At 43.5% G+C, this 14,739-nt stretch overlaps 1 protein-coding gene across 1 annotated transcript; it reads right to left on the bottom strand.

Annotated features, from left to right (window-relative positions):
- Window positions 1-5,970: 5,970 nt before the first annotated feature.
- LOC149974650 (NACHT, LRR and PYD domains-containing protein 1 homolog) lies at window positions 5,971-14,614 on the bottom strand. The gene is made up of 6 exons (XM_090209844.1): window positions 14,405-14,614; window positions 13,960-14,216; window positions 13,674-13,802; window positions 7,764-7,890; window positions 7,659-7,688; window positions 5,971-6,916 (listed from the first exon to the last, which is right to left on the bottom strand). The coding sequence occupies exons 1-6, from the start codon at window positions 14,493-14,495 to the stop codon at window positions 6,582-6,584; spliced, it is 969 nt and encodes a 322-aa protein (XP_090065970.1). The 5' UTR covers window positions 14,496-14,614; the 3' UTR covers window positions 5,971-6,581.
- Between the last annotated feature and the right edge of the window lie 125 nt (window positions 14,615-14,739).

The following is a 14,739-nucleotide window of genomic DNA, read 5'->3' as shown; positions in this document are numbered from 1 at the left end:
ATATGATTGGTCGGGTAAGCTAATGCGTCATCACCCTCCCTCATATGATTGGTCGGGTAGGCGGACCTTCTTACTTTGTGGATGTGGTAACTAGTGAGCAAAGCAGATCACCACCTTTCTGAGTTTATCAACTTAATGTCGCATTCAAAACCACAGGGATCTCGGTAAAAAAAATAAATCTGACTGGGAAAAATCGATTTGAACCGTCCTCTTTCCCGAGCGCTGACATCGTATTTTTCAGAGCTCCCAGTTGTTGTGATGGCGGCAAAAACTTTTCACATGAGCCCTTCATTCAGTTTCAATACCCATTGCCGCATGTCACTTTTACTTGCCCGAATTGACGAGAATTACTTTTATTTTTCAAAGAAACTAGTTTACGTGACGGGTCTTCCTCCGGGAAGTGAAAGAGCGCAAAGACAATAATCACGGTCATGTGCAGTCAATCACCCATACCCTACCTACCTCATAGCCCTGTAGACTATAATATAACATTGATTCATATTGACTAGGCTGATCAATATGAATCAGCATCAATGTAAGGAAGCCTAAAATAATTATTATTGAAAGTTGAAATCAGTATTGTAATAATTTAACAATTTTGTGGATGTCTTACCTGTGCGATGGCCTCACTCCTCCGAACCACTTTTCTCCGTAAAATTGTAAAAGAACGGTACAGTACAAACCTTAGAAAAAAATGTATTCTACCGATATTATCCATTTCTTCCTTCACTTCCTTATAAATGTACTTCCTATTTCAACACAGTGGGCTGGTTCAACATGTATACGATTATATTATATATTCACATTTATGTCATGTAACGTTTTCATACACTTAATGCCAGAATTCAGCCCATGAATTCATATTCTATCTGGTAAAAGTGCATTTTGTATTATTTTATATCAGGATTTGATTGAGTGATGTTTTGCAGTGCTACCAGCAGAGGGCAGTGTGACAACAACCAGGTTCGGCAGAAGGACGCAAGACGGTCATATCTATGTTGTTATGGTAACATGATAGAATGGGTAACCAATGATAGACAATGATTCTGCAAACCCCCCCAAAATATTGATTATAATGTATAGCATATGAAGTTAAAAATACACTATTTATAATGGGAAGTTACATTGAACTAATCACACTGATCAAAGACACATTCACACACAGAGACCAACACACATTCAGAGATAGACATGCACAGACAAATACATTCCATTCCTTTTCCTGTCATTTATTGAAAATGTATTTGACAGAGGTACTTCACATCAATCATCATTTCTGTAAATGTGACAGATTTAGCCAGCTAGCTAGTTTAACTGTAGTTCCTGGGCAGGTAGATCAACGTAGGTCGAACAGCTCCTTATATGTCCTTCAGACACTCTCAAGTCATTGGTAAAGGAGTGACAGGTCACACAGCTCCTTATATGTCCTTCAGACACTCTCAAGTCATTGGTAAAGGAGTGACAGGTCACACATCTCCTTATATGTCCTTCAGACACTCTCAAGTCATTGGTAAAGGAGTGACAGGTCACACAGCTCCTTATATGTCCTTCAATGGTCAATGTGTTCCAGACATGAGGCTCTCACTGAGAAAACTGCTGATAGACTGAGATGGTTGTGTTGATATTCAGCCTCTCTCATGAACCTCTAACAGGCCAACACTGTACAATATATTCATCAAATACATTTATGTGGTTTTAAGTTGAATGCCAAATACTTAGAGCCAGTTTCCCAGACACATTCACAGTGAGTATGCAACTACAGTAAGTACATTCCAATAACATCACAATACATGTTTACAATATATATACAATACATGTTTACAATCTCCTCCAATAGGGTGTCATTTCAGATGGTAGTCCTCGACCCCCTCATCTCCTCCAATTAGGGTGTCATTTCAGATGGTAATCCTAGACTCTCCTCATCTCCTCCAATAGGGTGTCATTTCAGATGGTAATCCTCCACTCCCCTCATCTCCTCCAATAGGGTGTCATTTCAGATGGTAATCCTAGACTCTCCTCATCTCCTCCAATAGGGTGTCATTTCAGATGGTAATCCTAGACTCCCCTCATCTCCTCCAATAGGGTGTCATTTCAGATGGTAATCCTCCACTCCCCTCATCTCCTCCAATAGGGTGTCATTTCAGATGGTAATCCTAGACTCTCCTCATCTCCTCCAATAGGGTGTCATTTCAGATGGTAATCCTAGACTCCCCTCATCTCCTCCAATAGGGTGTCATTTCAGATGGTAATCCTCCACTCCCCTCATCTCCTCCAATAGGGTGTCATTTCAGATGGAAGTCCGTTTTCTAATACTCATACTAACCACACTAACCGTACTGTTTGTGACGTGAATTGAGTATATAGTATGCTTATTGGTCATAGTATGATATAGTTTAGTTTGCCAAAAGTTCCCGGATCTCGTACGTATTCGCCAAAATATTAAATTTACAAGCAGAACACACTAATTCCATACTTTGGGCCCATAATGCAATTCTTCGTGAAGTGGGCGGGGCTTCACATCGTTTTCAGATTTGAAGAAAATAGTGGAAAGTATGTTGCTGAAGTCCAACGACAGCGGATACAAATTTAACAAATTTTGACAAATGTTAAGAAAATGTTGAGCAATGTAAGAAAGTAATTACTTTTCAAATAAGTTACCTTACAAGTAATGTTGGCTGATAATTTGCTAGCTACGCTGTCCTTACGAACCACACATCATAACATTACAGCTGTATGTACCGGTATGTTAGCTACCTACCTAACGGTACAGTAGTTGGCTACTTATACATCAAACGTGCCAGTATATTAACTACAGGCTAACTAACTACTCAACGTTTATTGACTGGATTATTCCCGTCATTCTTAGCTTAGCTAAATGGTATAGTCGTTGTGTTTTCGTAAATTATCTCTGTCTCTACTCCGATTTCAGAGCATCTCGCCTGAGAGACCAGAGCGCAGAATAATGAATTTACGAGGCGCTCAACACCCGTTGAATATGACCAGTGTCAGTAAACATCGGGGGAAAAAAACGTAATTAAATTGTTTCCAGCAGCACCAGAAAGCTCAAAACAACCCTACTCCTCTGTCTGAGCGTCCAGCACTCCAGATTGAATTTAATAACACACCCAAAGTCTAACAATGTGTAACTAGTAATTTGTTACGCTAACTAGCTAGCAAGAGGTTGCATAGCAACAGCATCAACTTCCGGTAGAGAAGGCAACGAGCTGGTTGGTTACAGTATACTAAAATTAACTAATAGTATGTAGTATATAATCATTAAGTATGTAGTATACAGTATACTAAAATGAACTAATAGTATGTAGTATATCCTCATTAAGTATGTAGTATACAGTATACTAAAATGAACTAATAGTATGTAGTATATACTCATTAGTGTGTAGTATACAGTATACTAAAATGAACTAATAGTATGTAGTATACTGTATACTAAAATGAACTAATAGTATGTAGTATTTTCTCATTAAGTATGTAGTATACAGTATGTTAGTATGGGTATTCGAAAACAGCTCTAGACTCCCCTCTCCCACTCATCTCTGCACACTAGACTGTCACGTCTAAACCAGAGACAATCACACAAACTTTGTAGTCTATGATCATACCCTCAAATGGCACCCTCCTCCTTATATAATGTACTACTTCCCTCACAGCTCTGGTCTAAAGTAGTGCACTTCATAGGGAACAGGGTGCCAGTTGAGATTAGAGCCTATTTGTATGGACCCGTATGCTAAAGCTGGACATGGGCCAGTTTCCTGTATCCATGGCTCTGGGTTGTAGTGTCAGCCTAGTGACCGTTGCTTAGCGATAGACGGAGGACTGATCAGCGAAGCAGAACGACCGGAACAGTTTGTTTTTCTTCACCCTGTTGTTATGGTTACCTGTTCTGGTTTTTGTTTGGCACATTATTTACCTGTTCAGGGACACGGGGCAGTAGATGTTTTTGCGTTACTGTGTGTGTGTGTGTGTGTGTGTGTCTCATTCTTAATGTGTGTGTATTAGATTAATGTTTACAGGCTTCCCAGCCAACCAATAATGAATAGACAGAAGTGTGGTGGAATACTCACCAAGTTAAAGAATGAGTCCTAAATGGTACCCTATTCCCTATGTAGTGCACTACTTTAGACCAGAGCCCTATTCCCTATATAGTGCACTACTTTAGACCAGGGCCCTATTCCCTATATATAGTGGTACTACTTTAGACCAGGGCCCTATTCCCTATATAGTGGTACTACTTTAGACCAGGGCCCTATTCCCTATATAGTGGTACTGCTTTAGACCAGGGCCCTATTCCCTATATAGTGCACTACTTTAGACCAGGGCCCTATTCCCTATGTAGTGCACTACTTTAGACCAGGGCCCTATTCCCTATATAGTGCACTACTTTAGACCAGGGCCCTATTCCCTATATAGTGCACTACTTTAGACCAGGGCCCTATTCCCTATATAGTGCACTACTTTAGACCAGGGCCCTATTCCCTATATAGTGCACTACTTTAGACCAGGGCCCTATTCCCTATATAGTGCACTACTTTAGACCAGGGCCCTATTCCCTATATAGTGGTACTACTTTAGACCAGGGCCCTATTCCCTATATAGTGGTACTACTTTAGACCAGGGCCCTATTCCCTATATAGTGCACTACTATAGACAGGGCCCTATTCCCTATGTAGTGCACTACTTTAGACCAGGGCCCTATTCCCTATGTAGTGCACTAGTATCGACCAGGGCCCTATTCCCTATGTAGTGCACTAGTATCGACCAGTGCCCTATTCCCTATATAGTGGTACTACTTTAGACCAGGGACCTATTCCCTATGTAGTGCACTACTATAGACCAGGGCCCTATTCCCTATGTAGCTCACTACTTTAGACCAGAGCCCTATTCCCTATATAGTGCACTACTTTAGACCAGGGCCCTATTCCCTATATAGTGCACTACTTTAGACCAGGGCCATATTCCCTATATAGTGCACTACTTTAGACCAGAGTCCTATTCCCTATGTAGTGCACTACTTTAGACCAGGGCACTATTCCCTATATAGTGGTACTACTATAGACCAGAGTCCTATTCCCTATATAGTGTACTACTTTAGACCAGAGTCCTATTCCCTATATAGAGCCCTATGGGCCCTGGTCTAAAGTAGTGCACTACATAGGGAATAGGGCCCTGGTCGATACTAGTGCACTACATAGAGAATAGAGCACTATGGAACCATTTTAGGAACCAAAAACTATATTTAATTGGTCTAGGATCAGGATCAACACTGTTACTACCCATTCTACCATTAGGATGGTACCCCAACACTGTTACCATCCATTCTACCATTAGGTTGGTACCCCAACACTGTTACTATCCATTCTACCATTAGGATGGTACCCCAACACTGTTACTACCCATTCTACCATTAGGTTGGTACCCCAACACTGTTACTATCCATTCTACCATTAGGTTGATACCCCAACAGTGTTACTATCCATTCTACCATTAGGTTGATACCCCAACACTGTTACTATCCATTCTACCATTAGGTTGATACCCCAACACTTTTACTATCCATTCTACCATTAGGTTGATACCCCAACACTGTTACTACCCATTCTACCATTAGGTTGATACCCCAACAGTGTTACTATCCATTCTACCATTAGGTTGATACCCCAACACTGTTACTATCCATTCTACCATTAGGTTGATACCCCAACACTTTTACTATCCATTCTACCATTAGGTTGATACCCCAACACTGTTACTACCCATTCTACCAGTAGGTTGATACCCCAACACTGTTACTATCCATTCTACCATTAGGTTGATACCCCAACACTGTTACTGTCCATTCTACCATTAGGTTGGCACCCCAACACTGTTACTATCCATTCTACCATTAGGTTGATACCCTAACACTGTTACTGTCCATTCCAAATCAAATCAAATGTATTTGTCACATACACATGGTTAGCAGATGTTGTTAATGCGAGTGTAGCGAAATGATTGTGCTTCTAGTTCCGACAATGCAGTAATAACCAACAAGTAATAACCTAACCTAACAATTCCACAACTATTTCCTTATACACACAAGTGTAAAGGGATAAAGAATATGTACATAAAGATATATGAATGAGTGATGGTTACAGAACGACATAGGCAAGATGCAGTAGATGGTATCGAGTACAGTATATACATATGAGATGAGTAAAGTGGCATAGTTGGGGTACCATTAGGTTGGTACCCCAACACTGTTACTGTCCATTCTACCATTAGGTTGATACCCCAACACTGTTACTGTCCATTAGGTTGGTACCCCAACACTGTTACTATCCATTATACCATTAGGTTGATACCCCAGCATTGTTACTATCCATTCTACCATTAGGTTGGTACCCCAAAACTGTTACTATCCATGCAACCATTAGGTTGGTACCCCAACACTGTTACTATCCATTCTACCATTAGGTTGGTACCCCAACACTGTTACTATCCATTCTACCATTAGGTTGGTACCCCAACACTGTTACTATCCATTGGGTTGGTACCCCAACACTGTTACTGTCCCCATTCTACCATTATGTTGGTACCCCAACACTGTTGATCTGAAGCTGTGAACAAAGATAGGCGTCCAGCTTCCCAAGAAGGTTGATCATCCTGGAACACGACTCAGTTCCTTTTCTCAACACCATGTCGATTATGTCACGTGCCTTCTCTGCCCTCTCAGCTATCACCTTCACTGACTCCATTTCCTCCTGGTTGATGACTGTGTGTTGCAGGAGTCTGTCCAGCAGACCATTCAGGACAGGTCCTGATACTCGTTTCACAAACTCTGTCCGTACAGAACGCAGCTGCTGCTCTGAAGAACCAGTCAGACTGCTCTCAGCCGGACCTCCTGACCCCAACACAGCACCTGAGAGAGTCAGGTTACAAAATAATTACATTTGTACATTTACATTTCAGTCATTTAGAAGCAGACTCCTAAAATAAAAGTATTGAGAAAACATTCTCTTTTACAATAACGACCTGAACATATCACATATTCACATTTAGGGACGGTTTCACAGACATAGAAAAACAGACTGGGCATTCAGAACCAGGCTAATCTACATCACGTCCTGGAGGAGATGTCATTGGGGCATTCAGAACCAGGCTAATCTACATCAGGTCCTGGAGGAGATGTCATTGGGGCATTCAGAACCAGGCTAATCTACATCACGTCCTGGAGGAGATGTCATTGGGGCATTCAGAACCAGGCTAATCTACATCAAGTCCTGGAGGAGATGTCATTGGGGCATTCAGAACCAGGCTAATCTACATCACGTCCTGGAGGAGATGTCATTGGGGCATTCAGAACCAGGCTAATCTCCATCAAGTCCTGGAGGAGATGTCATTGGGGCATTCAGAACCAGGCTAATCTACATCAAGTCCTGGAGGAGATGTCATTGGGACATTCAGAACCAGGCTAATCTACATCAAGTCCTGGAGGAGATGTTATTGGGGCATTCAGAACCAGGCTAATCTACATCAAGTCCTGGAGGAGATGTCATTGTTCTTGAAGACAGTCTTTTATAATCAGGACTAGTCCGGGTCCTACAGTAAACCATGTTGACTGACCCTCAAGTCATTGGTTTGTATCTCTCATGTTTACTTACTAGTTGAATGGGTTTCAGTGATGAATTCATCTGAAAGAAACATACATTGGTTATATCACTAAATAGTATCTGTCAGAAAAAGTTGTGATTGACATGTTCTCCTACATTTTTGTACAGTTTCTTTCCATACTATCCTCTCATCATCACCGATTAACTCCATCTCAATCCCTGTAATTTCCATATCCACCTTGAAAAAGCTTGGTGTGGTGTCTCTATGTATGAGATGAATCCTCTGGGGGGAGGGAGGGAGAGAGAGCGAGAGAGGTTAAACAAAAACATGGTTAAACATTAATTAAAAACACAACACCAAATCTTCCGCCACAGTAACTAAAAACAACAGCCTCTAAATAACCCACGTACTCAAACAGATCAATGTTAACCATTTTGTAACAGGCAAACTCAACCCTCAGTCTGGCTGCCAACATCCCCTCCAGCATTCCCACCACGTCCACAGTCCCCTGTTCCCGAATACTGTTCTTTCATGTCTATCAAATTGATAATTTAGCTGCCCCTGACACAAAGTTAAGTAAGAGAACAACACCCCTTCTACTAAACCTGTACTTTGTCCCAAATATAAACATTTGGGAAGAAAAAACCTCTCCCAGAGCTGAGAACCAACCAGTGATCAGGTCAATCATCTCGACCAACCTGGGACACTGTAAGAACAGATGTGTCAGAGTTTCAGACTCAGCACAGAATGGACACCCCTCCCCAACATGGTGAAAACTCTCCAAGCCTGTATAATAGACTTATAGAATGGAGTCAGACCAGACAAATCACCCCCCCCTCCAGCTTTAAGAGGAAACTCTCCAAGCCTGCATAACAGACTCATAGAATGGAGTCAGGCCAGACAAATCACCCCCCTCCATCTTTAAGAGGAAAAGTTGCTTGTCTAAGCAAAACAGCCTGCTCTCCTCATCAATGTGTCGGCTGTATCCACCCAGCTAGAACCGTCACAGTACAACAGTCTCTGGGCTGCATGAAGCCAGAAAGCCATGATCCAAGAAGAGATGTCCACCAGGCCTTGTGTAACAGTTTAGACTTTACACCCATCCCCTCGCCCCAACCTGGGCGCGAACCAGGGACGCTCTGCACACGTCAACAGTCACCCTCTTGGCATCGTTACCCATCGCCCCACATAAGCCGTGGCCCTTGCAGAGCAAGGGGAACCACTACTTCAAGGTCTTAGAGCAAGTGACGTCACTGATTGAAATGCTATTAGCGCGCACCACCGCTAACTAGCTAGCCATTTCACACCGGTTACACTCACCTCCCTTTTGACCTCCTCCTTTTCCGCAGCAACCAGTGATCCGGGTCACGGCACCAATGTAACAGTTTAACTTTAGACAATATATCAGTCCTGAAATTGGGCATCCCTGCCTGATGCCCCTTTGGATGGGGATGGGGCAGCTCAACCCACCCTCCCCATACACGAGGCCCCAGCAGACAGTAAACTCATCCAAGACAAAAAAAACATCCCCAAACCCAAAGGCTTTCATTGTTTTAAACATGGTGGTCCACACGATCAAAAGCCTTCTTCATTCTATATACCTGTTTGAGAGACACGTAGATATCATTTAAAATTCTGCACACAGCAATGCAACAAGTTGGCAGTTTTTTTTAAAAGGGCCAAATCCCCCCCTTTTGCAACAATGAAAGCACAACACGTTGACAGGATACAGGAAGAGAATACTCATGACAAGATTCACACACCACTTCATAAAAATCCCCCCCAATAGACAGCTGGGGTAGCACCCCAGTGCTTATAGAACTCAGATTGTAAAACATTGATGCTAGGGGCTCCGGGGTCCATCTGAGTGAGCAAATTCAATAGATGTGATGTCCTGTTTAAGGGCCCTGATAGTCTCTTTAACTCAATACTAGACGGAGCAGTATACTGTTGACAAGACACACGTATTTGGGCCTTCCCAACCACCCACCATTGTCTCAAAGATTCTAAATTCAAATTAATAACCCTCAATTTTTCCCAAAACACCAAAAACCTTTCCCAAAACATTGCGTCATGTAATATCTTCATGTTGAAATACCAATAAGGTGAACCTTCATGGACATGACAAGTGAATATCAACAGTAACAATATGGTGATCAGAAAAACCCTCAGGAGTAATGTCACCTTACAACCGTACTGCAGTAGTGATCAGATACATACAACCTGTTTGACCTTGCTGCACCGACACCACCTTCATTAACTACTACAGTAGAGCTCAGATACATACAACCTGTCTAACCTTGCTGCACCGACACCACCTTCATTAACTACTACAGTAGAGCTCAGATAATACAACCTGTCTAACCTTGCTGCACCGACACCACCTTCATTAACTACTACAGTAGAACTCAGATACATACAACCTGTCTAACCTTGCTGCACCGACACCACCTTCATTAACTACTACAGTAGTGATCAGATACATACAACCTGTCTAACCTTGCTGCACCGACACCACCTTCATTAACTACTACAGTAGAGCTCAGATACATACAACCTGTCTAACCTTGCTGCACCAACACCACCTTCATTAACTACTACAGTAGAGCTCAGATACATACAACCTGTCTAACCTTGCTGCACCGACACCACCTTCATTAACTACTACAGTAGAGCTCAGATACATACAACCTGTCTAACCTTGCTGCACTGAGACCACCTTCATTAACTACTACAGTAGAGCTCAGATACATACAACCTGTCTAACCTTGCTGCACCGACACCACCTTCCTTAAATACTACAGTAGAGCTCAGATACATACAACCTGTCTAACCTTGCTGCACCAACACCACCTTAATTAAATACTACAGTAGAGCTCAGATTCATACAACCTGACACCACCTTCATTAACTACTACAGTAGAGCTCAGATACATACAACCTGTCTAACCTTGCTGCAGCGACACCACCTTCATTAAATACTACAGTAGAGCTCAGATACATACAACCTGACACCACCTTCATTAACTACTACAGTAGAGCTCAGATACATACAACCTGTCTAACCTTGCTGCAGCGACACCACCTTCATTAACTACTACAGTAGAGCTCAGATACATACAACCTGTCTAACCTTGCTGCACCGACACCACCTTCATTAAATACTACAGTAGAGCTCAGATACATACAACCTGTCTAACCTTGCTGCACCAACACCACCTTCATTAAATACTACAGTAGAGCTCAGATACATACAACCTGTCTAACCTTGCTGCACCGACACCACCTTCATTAACTACTACAGTAGAGCTCAGATACATACAACCTGTCTAACCTTGCTGCACCGACACCACCTTCATTAAATACTACAGTAGTGATCAGATACATACAACCTGTCTAACCTTGCTGCACCGACACCACCTTCATTAACTACTACAGTAGAGCTCAGATACATACAACCTGTCTAACCTTGCTGCACCGACACCACCTTCATTAACTACTACAGTAGAGCTCAGATACATACAACCTGTCTAACCTTGCTGCACCGACACCACCTTCATTAACTACTACAGTAGAGCTCAGATACATACAACCTGTCTAACCTTGCTGCACCGACACCACCTTCATTAACTACTACAGTAGAGCTCAGATACATACAACCTGTCTAACCTTGCTGCACTGAGACCACCTTCATTAACTACTACAGTAGTGATCAGATACATACAACCTGTCTAACCTTGCTGCACTGAGACCACCTTCATTAACTACTACAGTAGTGATCAGATACATACAACCTGTCTAACCTTGCTGCACCGACACCACCTTCATTAACTACTACAGTAGAGCTCAGATACATACAACCTGTCTAACCTTGCTGCACTGAGACCACCTTCATTAACTACTACAGAAGTGATCAGATACATACAACCTGTCTAACCTTGCTGCACCGACACCACCTTCATTAATTTTTAACCATGTTTACTGACTAACTTTTGCATTCTTTACACTCCACACATCAGAAGGCTCAAACTCAGTTAGTAGACCAGACAGACAAGAAGCCACGCTGTCTTAAGGTTTCCATTACTTGATGAAATACAGCAATGGACTCTGTACCCTCATCAGGAGCAGAAACATTACAAAAAAAACATTGACCACTAAAACCTAACCCTTGACAATCTCTAGATACCAGTCACCCTTAAGCCTGAGGAAAACAAAATTGCCGTCCCAGCACTGAAAGTAGTACCATGACTGAGTATATCAAATCAAATGTATTTATAAAGCCCTTCGTACATCAGCTGGTATCCCAAAGTGCTGAACAGAAACCCAGCCTAAAACCCCAAACAGCAGAACATGTGTAAAAGCTGCCCCTCCCAACGTATTCCCAAGTCCACCTCATTGGCCTCATCATGTATCTCCTGTTGAAAAACTAAATGAAGCCATTTCTGTTTTATTACCTCTAATACCCAAGCCAATTTAACAGATTTCCTCAAAGTCTGGTCCAGAAACGCATTTACCTAGATTTTCCATTGAGTCATCGCCAGCTGCTATCATATCAGAAATGTTCATATCCTTATCCTGATCCTCCTCAACTGAGGTCACAGACACGTGACTCCCCTCTGCCACATCCCTCTCAACACTCCCCTCCTGTACCACATCACCTGTACTGGGCATCTCCACTACCTGGGAGACTAGCTCCACCTGAACCCCCTCCTGTACCACATCACTAGTACCGGGCATCTCCTCCACTACCTGGGAGACTAGCTCCACCTGAACCCCCTCCTGTACCACATCACTAGTACCGGGCATCTCCTCCACTACCTGGGAGACTAGCCCCACCTGAACCCCCTCCTGTACCACATCACTAGTACCGGGCATCTCCTCCACTACCTGGGAGACTAGCTCCACCTGAACCCCCTCCTGTACCACATCACTAGTACCGGGCATCTCCTCCACTACCTGGGAGACTAGCTCCACCTGAACCCCCTCCTGTACCACATCACTAGTACCATCTTCTCCACTACCTGGGAGACTAGCCCCACCTGAACCCCCTCCTGTACCACATCACTAGTACCGGGCATCTCCTCCACTACCTGGGAGACTAGCCCCACCTGAACCCCCTCCTGTACCACATCACTAGTACCGGGCATCTCCTCCACTACCTGGGAGACTAGCTCCACCTGAACCCCCTCCTGTACCACATCACTAGTACCGGGCATCTCCTCCACTACCTGGGAGACTAGCCCCACCTGAACCCCCTCCTGTACCACATCACTAGTACCGGGCATCTCCTCCACTACCTGGGAGACTAGCTCCACCTGAACCCCCTCCTGTACCACATCACTAGTACCGGGCATCTCCTCCACTACCTGGGAGACTAGCCCCACCTGAACCCCCTCCTGTACCACATCACTAGTACCGGGCATCTCCTCCACTACCTGGGAGACTAGCTCCACCTGAACCCCCTCCTGTACCACATCACTAGTACCGGGCATCTCCTCCACTACCTGGGAGACTAGCCCCACCTGAACCCCCTCCTGTGCCACATCACTAGTACCGGGCATCTCCTCCACTACCTGGGAGACTAGCTCCACCTGAACCCCCTCCTGTACCACATCACTAGTACCGGGCATCTCCTCCACTACCTGGGAGACTAGCTCCACCCGAACCCCCTCCTGTACCACATCACTAGTACCGGGCATCTCCTCCACTACCTGGGAGACTAGCCCCACCTGAACCCCCTCCTGTACCACATCACTAGTACCGAGCATCTCCTCCACTGCCATCCCCATCTCCAGTGACATCCCCATGTGGGTCGCCATGCCAACCAAAACAATTCAACAAGAAATACAATATATCAAGTTCTACCACTGAAAAAAACCTGAATCAGCGGCAAAAAGGAAACCACCCAGAAAAGTAACCACAGGCGATCTAACTCCAGACAACACTCACACTCGCTCATACAATACCCAGCATGCACCAAACACTGCCAGCATGAACAGAGACAGAGAGAGAGAGATATGTGACTTAAATGTCAGATTCATGTTCTTAGTCTACTAAAACTGTACCGGTGGAGTGATGGAGGTTGAACAGGGAATGTTCAGTCTGAAGTAACTATTCAGTTTGAAGGACCGCTCTGGTCTTGTGATGGGAATCCTTTTAGACCCTTGAAACTTTATTTCCTGTTGTTCCACAGCCTGCAAAACGAGGCACGGAATGCCCAGCCAGTCAATGTATAGTCTAATTCAAACATTATTCAGAAAACTAGCAACACACTTATCTTCATTTAATGAGTGTCAAACTGTACCACTGGATAGTTATGTTAAGGTCATCTCTATAATAATGGTACCTCACCTGTATCTGGCCGGGGTTACTGGGAAACAGGTATAGGCGTTGAATTAGTTTTTCCTTTATCACTGTCAGATAGAGCATCAGCTCACAGTGGACATCTACGTTCCAAGACAGTAATCTCAGTATAACAGAGATAGCTGAGAACTTTGGATGGAGAATCTTAGCATGGAATCTGGTGACCTCATGCACTTCCTCTAAAGACACTCCATGTTCCTCTACATGAAGAATCTTCATCTCATTCCTCAGGGAAGGGTTTGTCCCTGAACAACACCATAAAAAGGAGACAGAACGACAAATATTGTATTATTCATCCAACTAAAATACAAAGAATATGCAGTACCAGATCACAGTAAACTCAAACTCCCAGAATAGTTAATTCATTAATTTAGGAAGTGAAACTCAGTTACATGGAAATGTCTTTCTGAAAACTATTTCTATATGGTTTTACCTAAACAGACACAGTGTGGCAGATTAACTTCCTCCAGTTCACCTAACTCCATAGTGATGTCCAGCAATGGACCACCTTGTGTGTACTGCATGTCTTTCAGAAGTTGACTGTAGGGTTCCCAGTTCCTGAAGTGATACTTCAGAATGACATCTCTCTCACACAGCCAGCGGAGCCCAGACACTGCACACTCATAACTCCCTTTGGGTGTCCTGTGTCTGAGAGCAACAACAAGATATGGTAGAGAGGGTCAATGGTCAAATGGAGAGGTTGGATAAGAAGACTATTCCCAAAGGTAATGGGGAAATACACTAGCAGGTGGAATGAAATGTTAAAAG

The sequence above is a fragment of the Oncorhynchus mykiss genome, chromosome 19 (assembly GCF_057628025.1).
Source record: "Oncorhynchus mykiss isolate SJ-2025 chromosome 19, ASM5762802v1, whole genome shotgun sequence".
Taxonomy (NCBI): Eukaryota; Metazoa; Chordata; class Actinopteri; order Salmoniformes; family Salmonidae; genus Oncorhynchus; species Oncorhynchus mykiss.
This window is presented reverse-complemented; position numbering and strand designations above follow the sequence as displayed.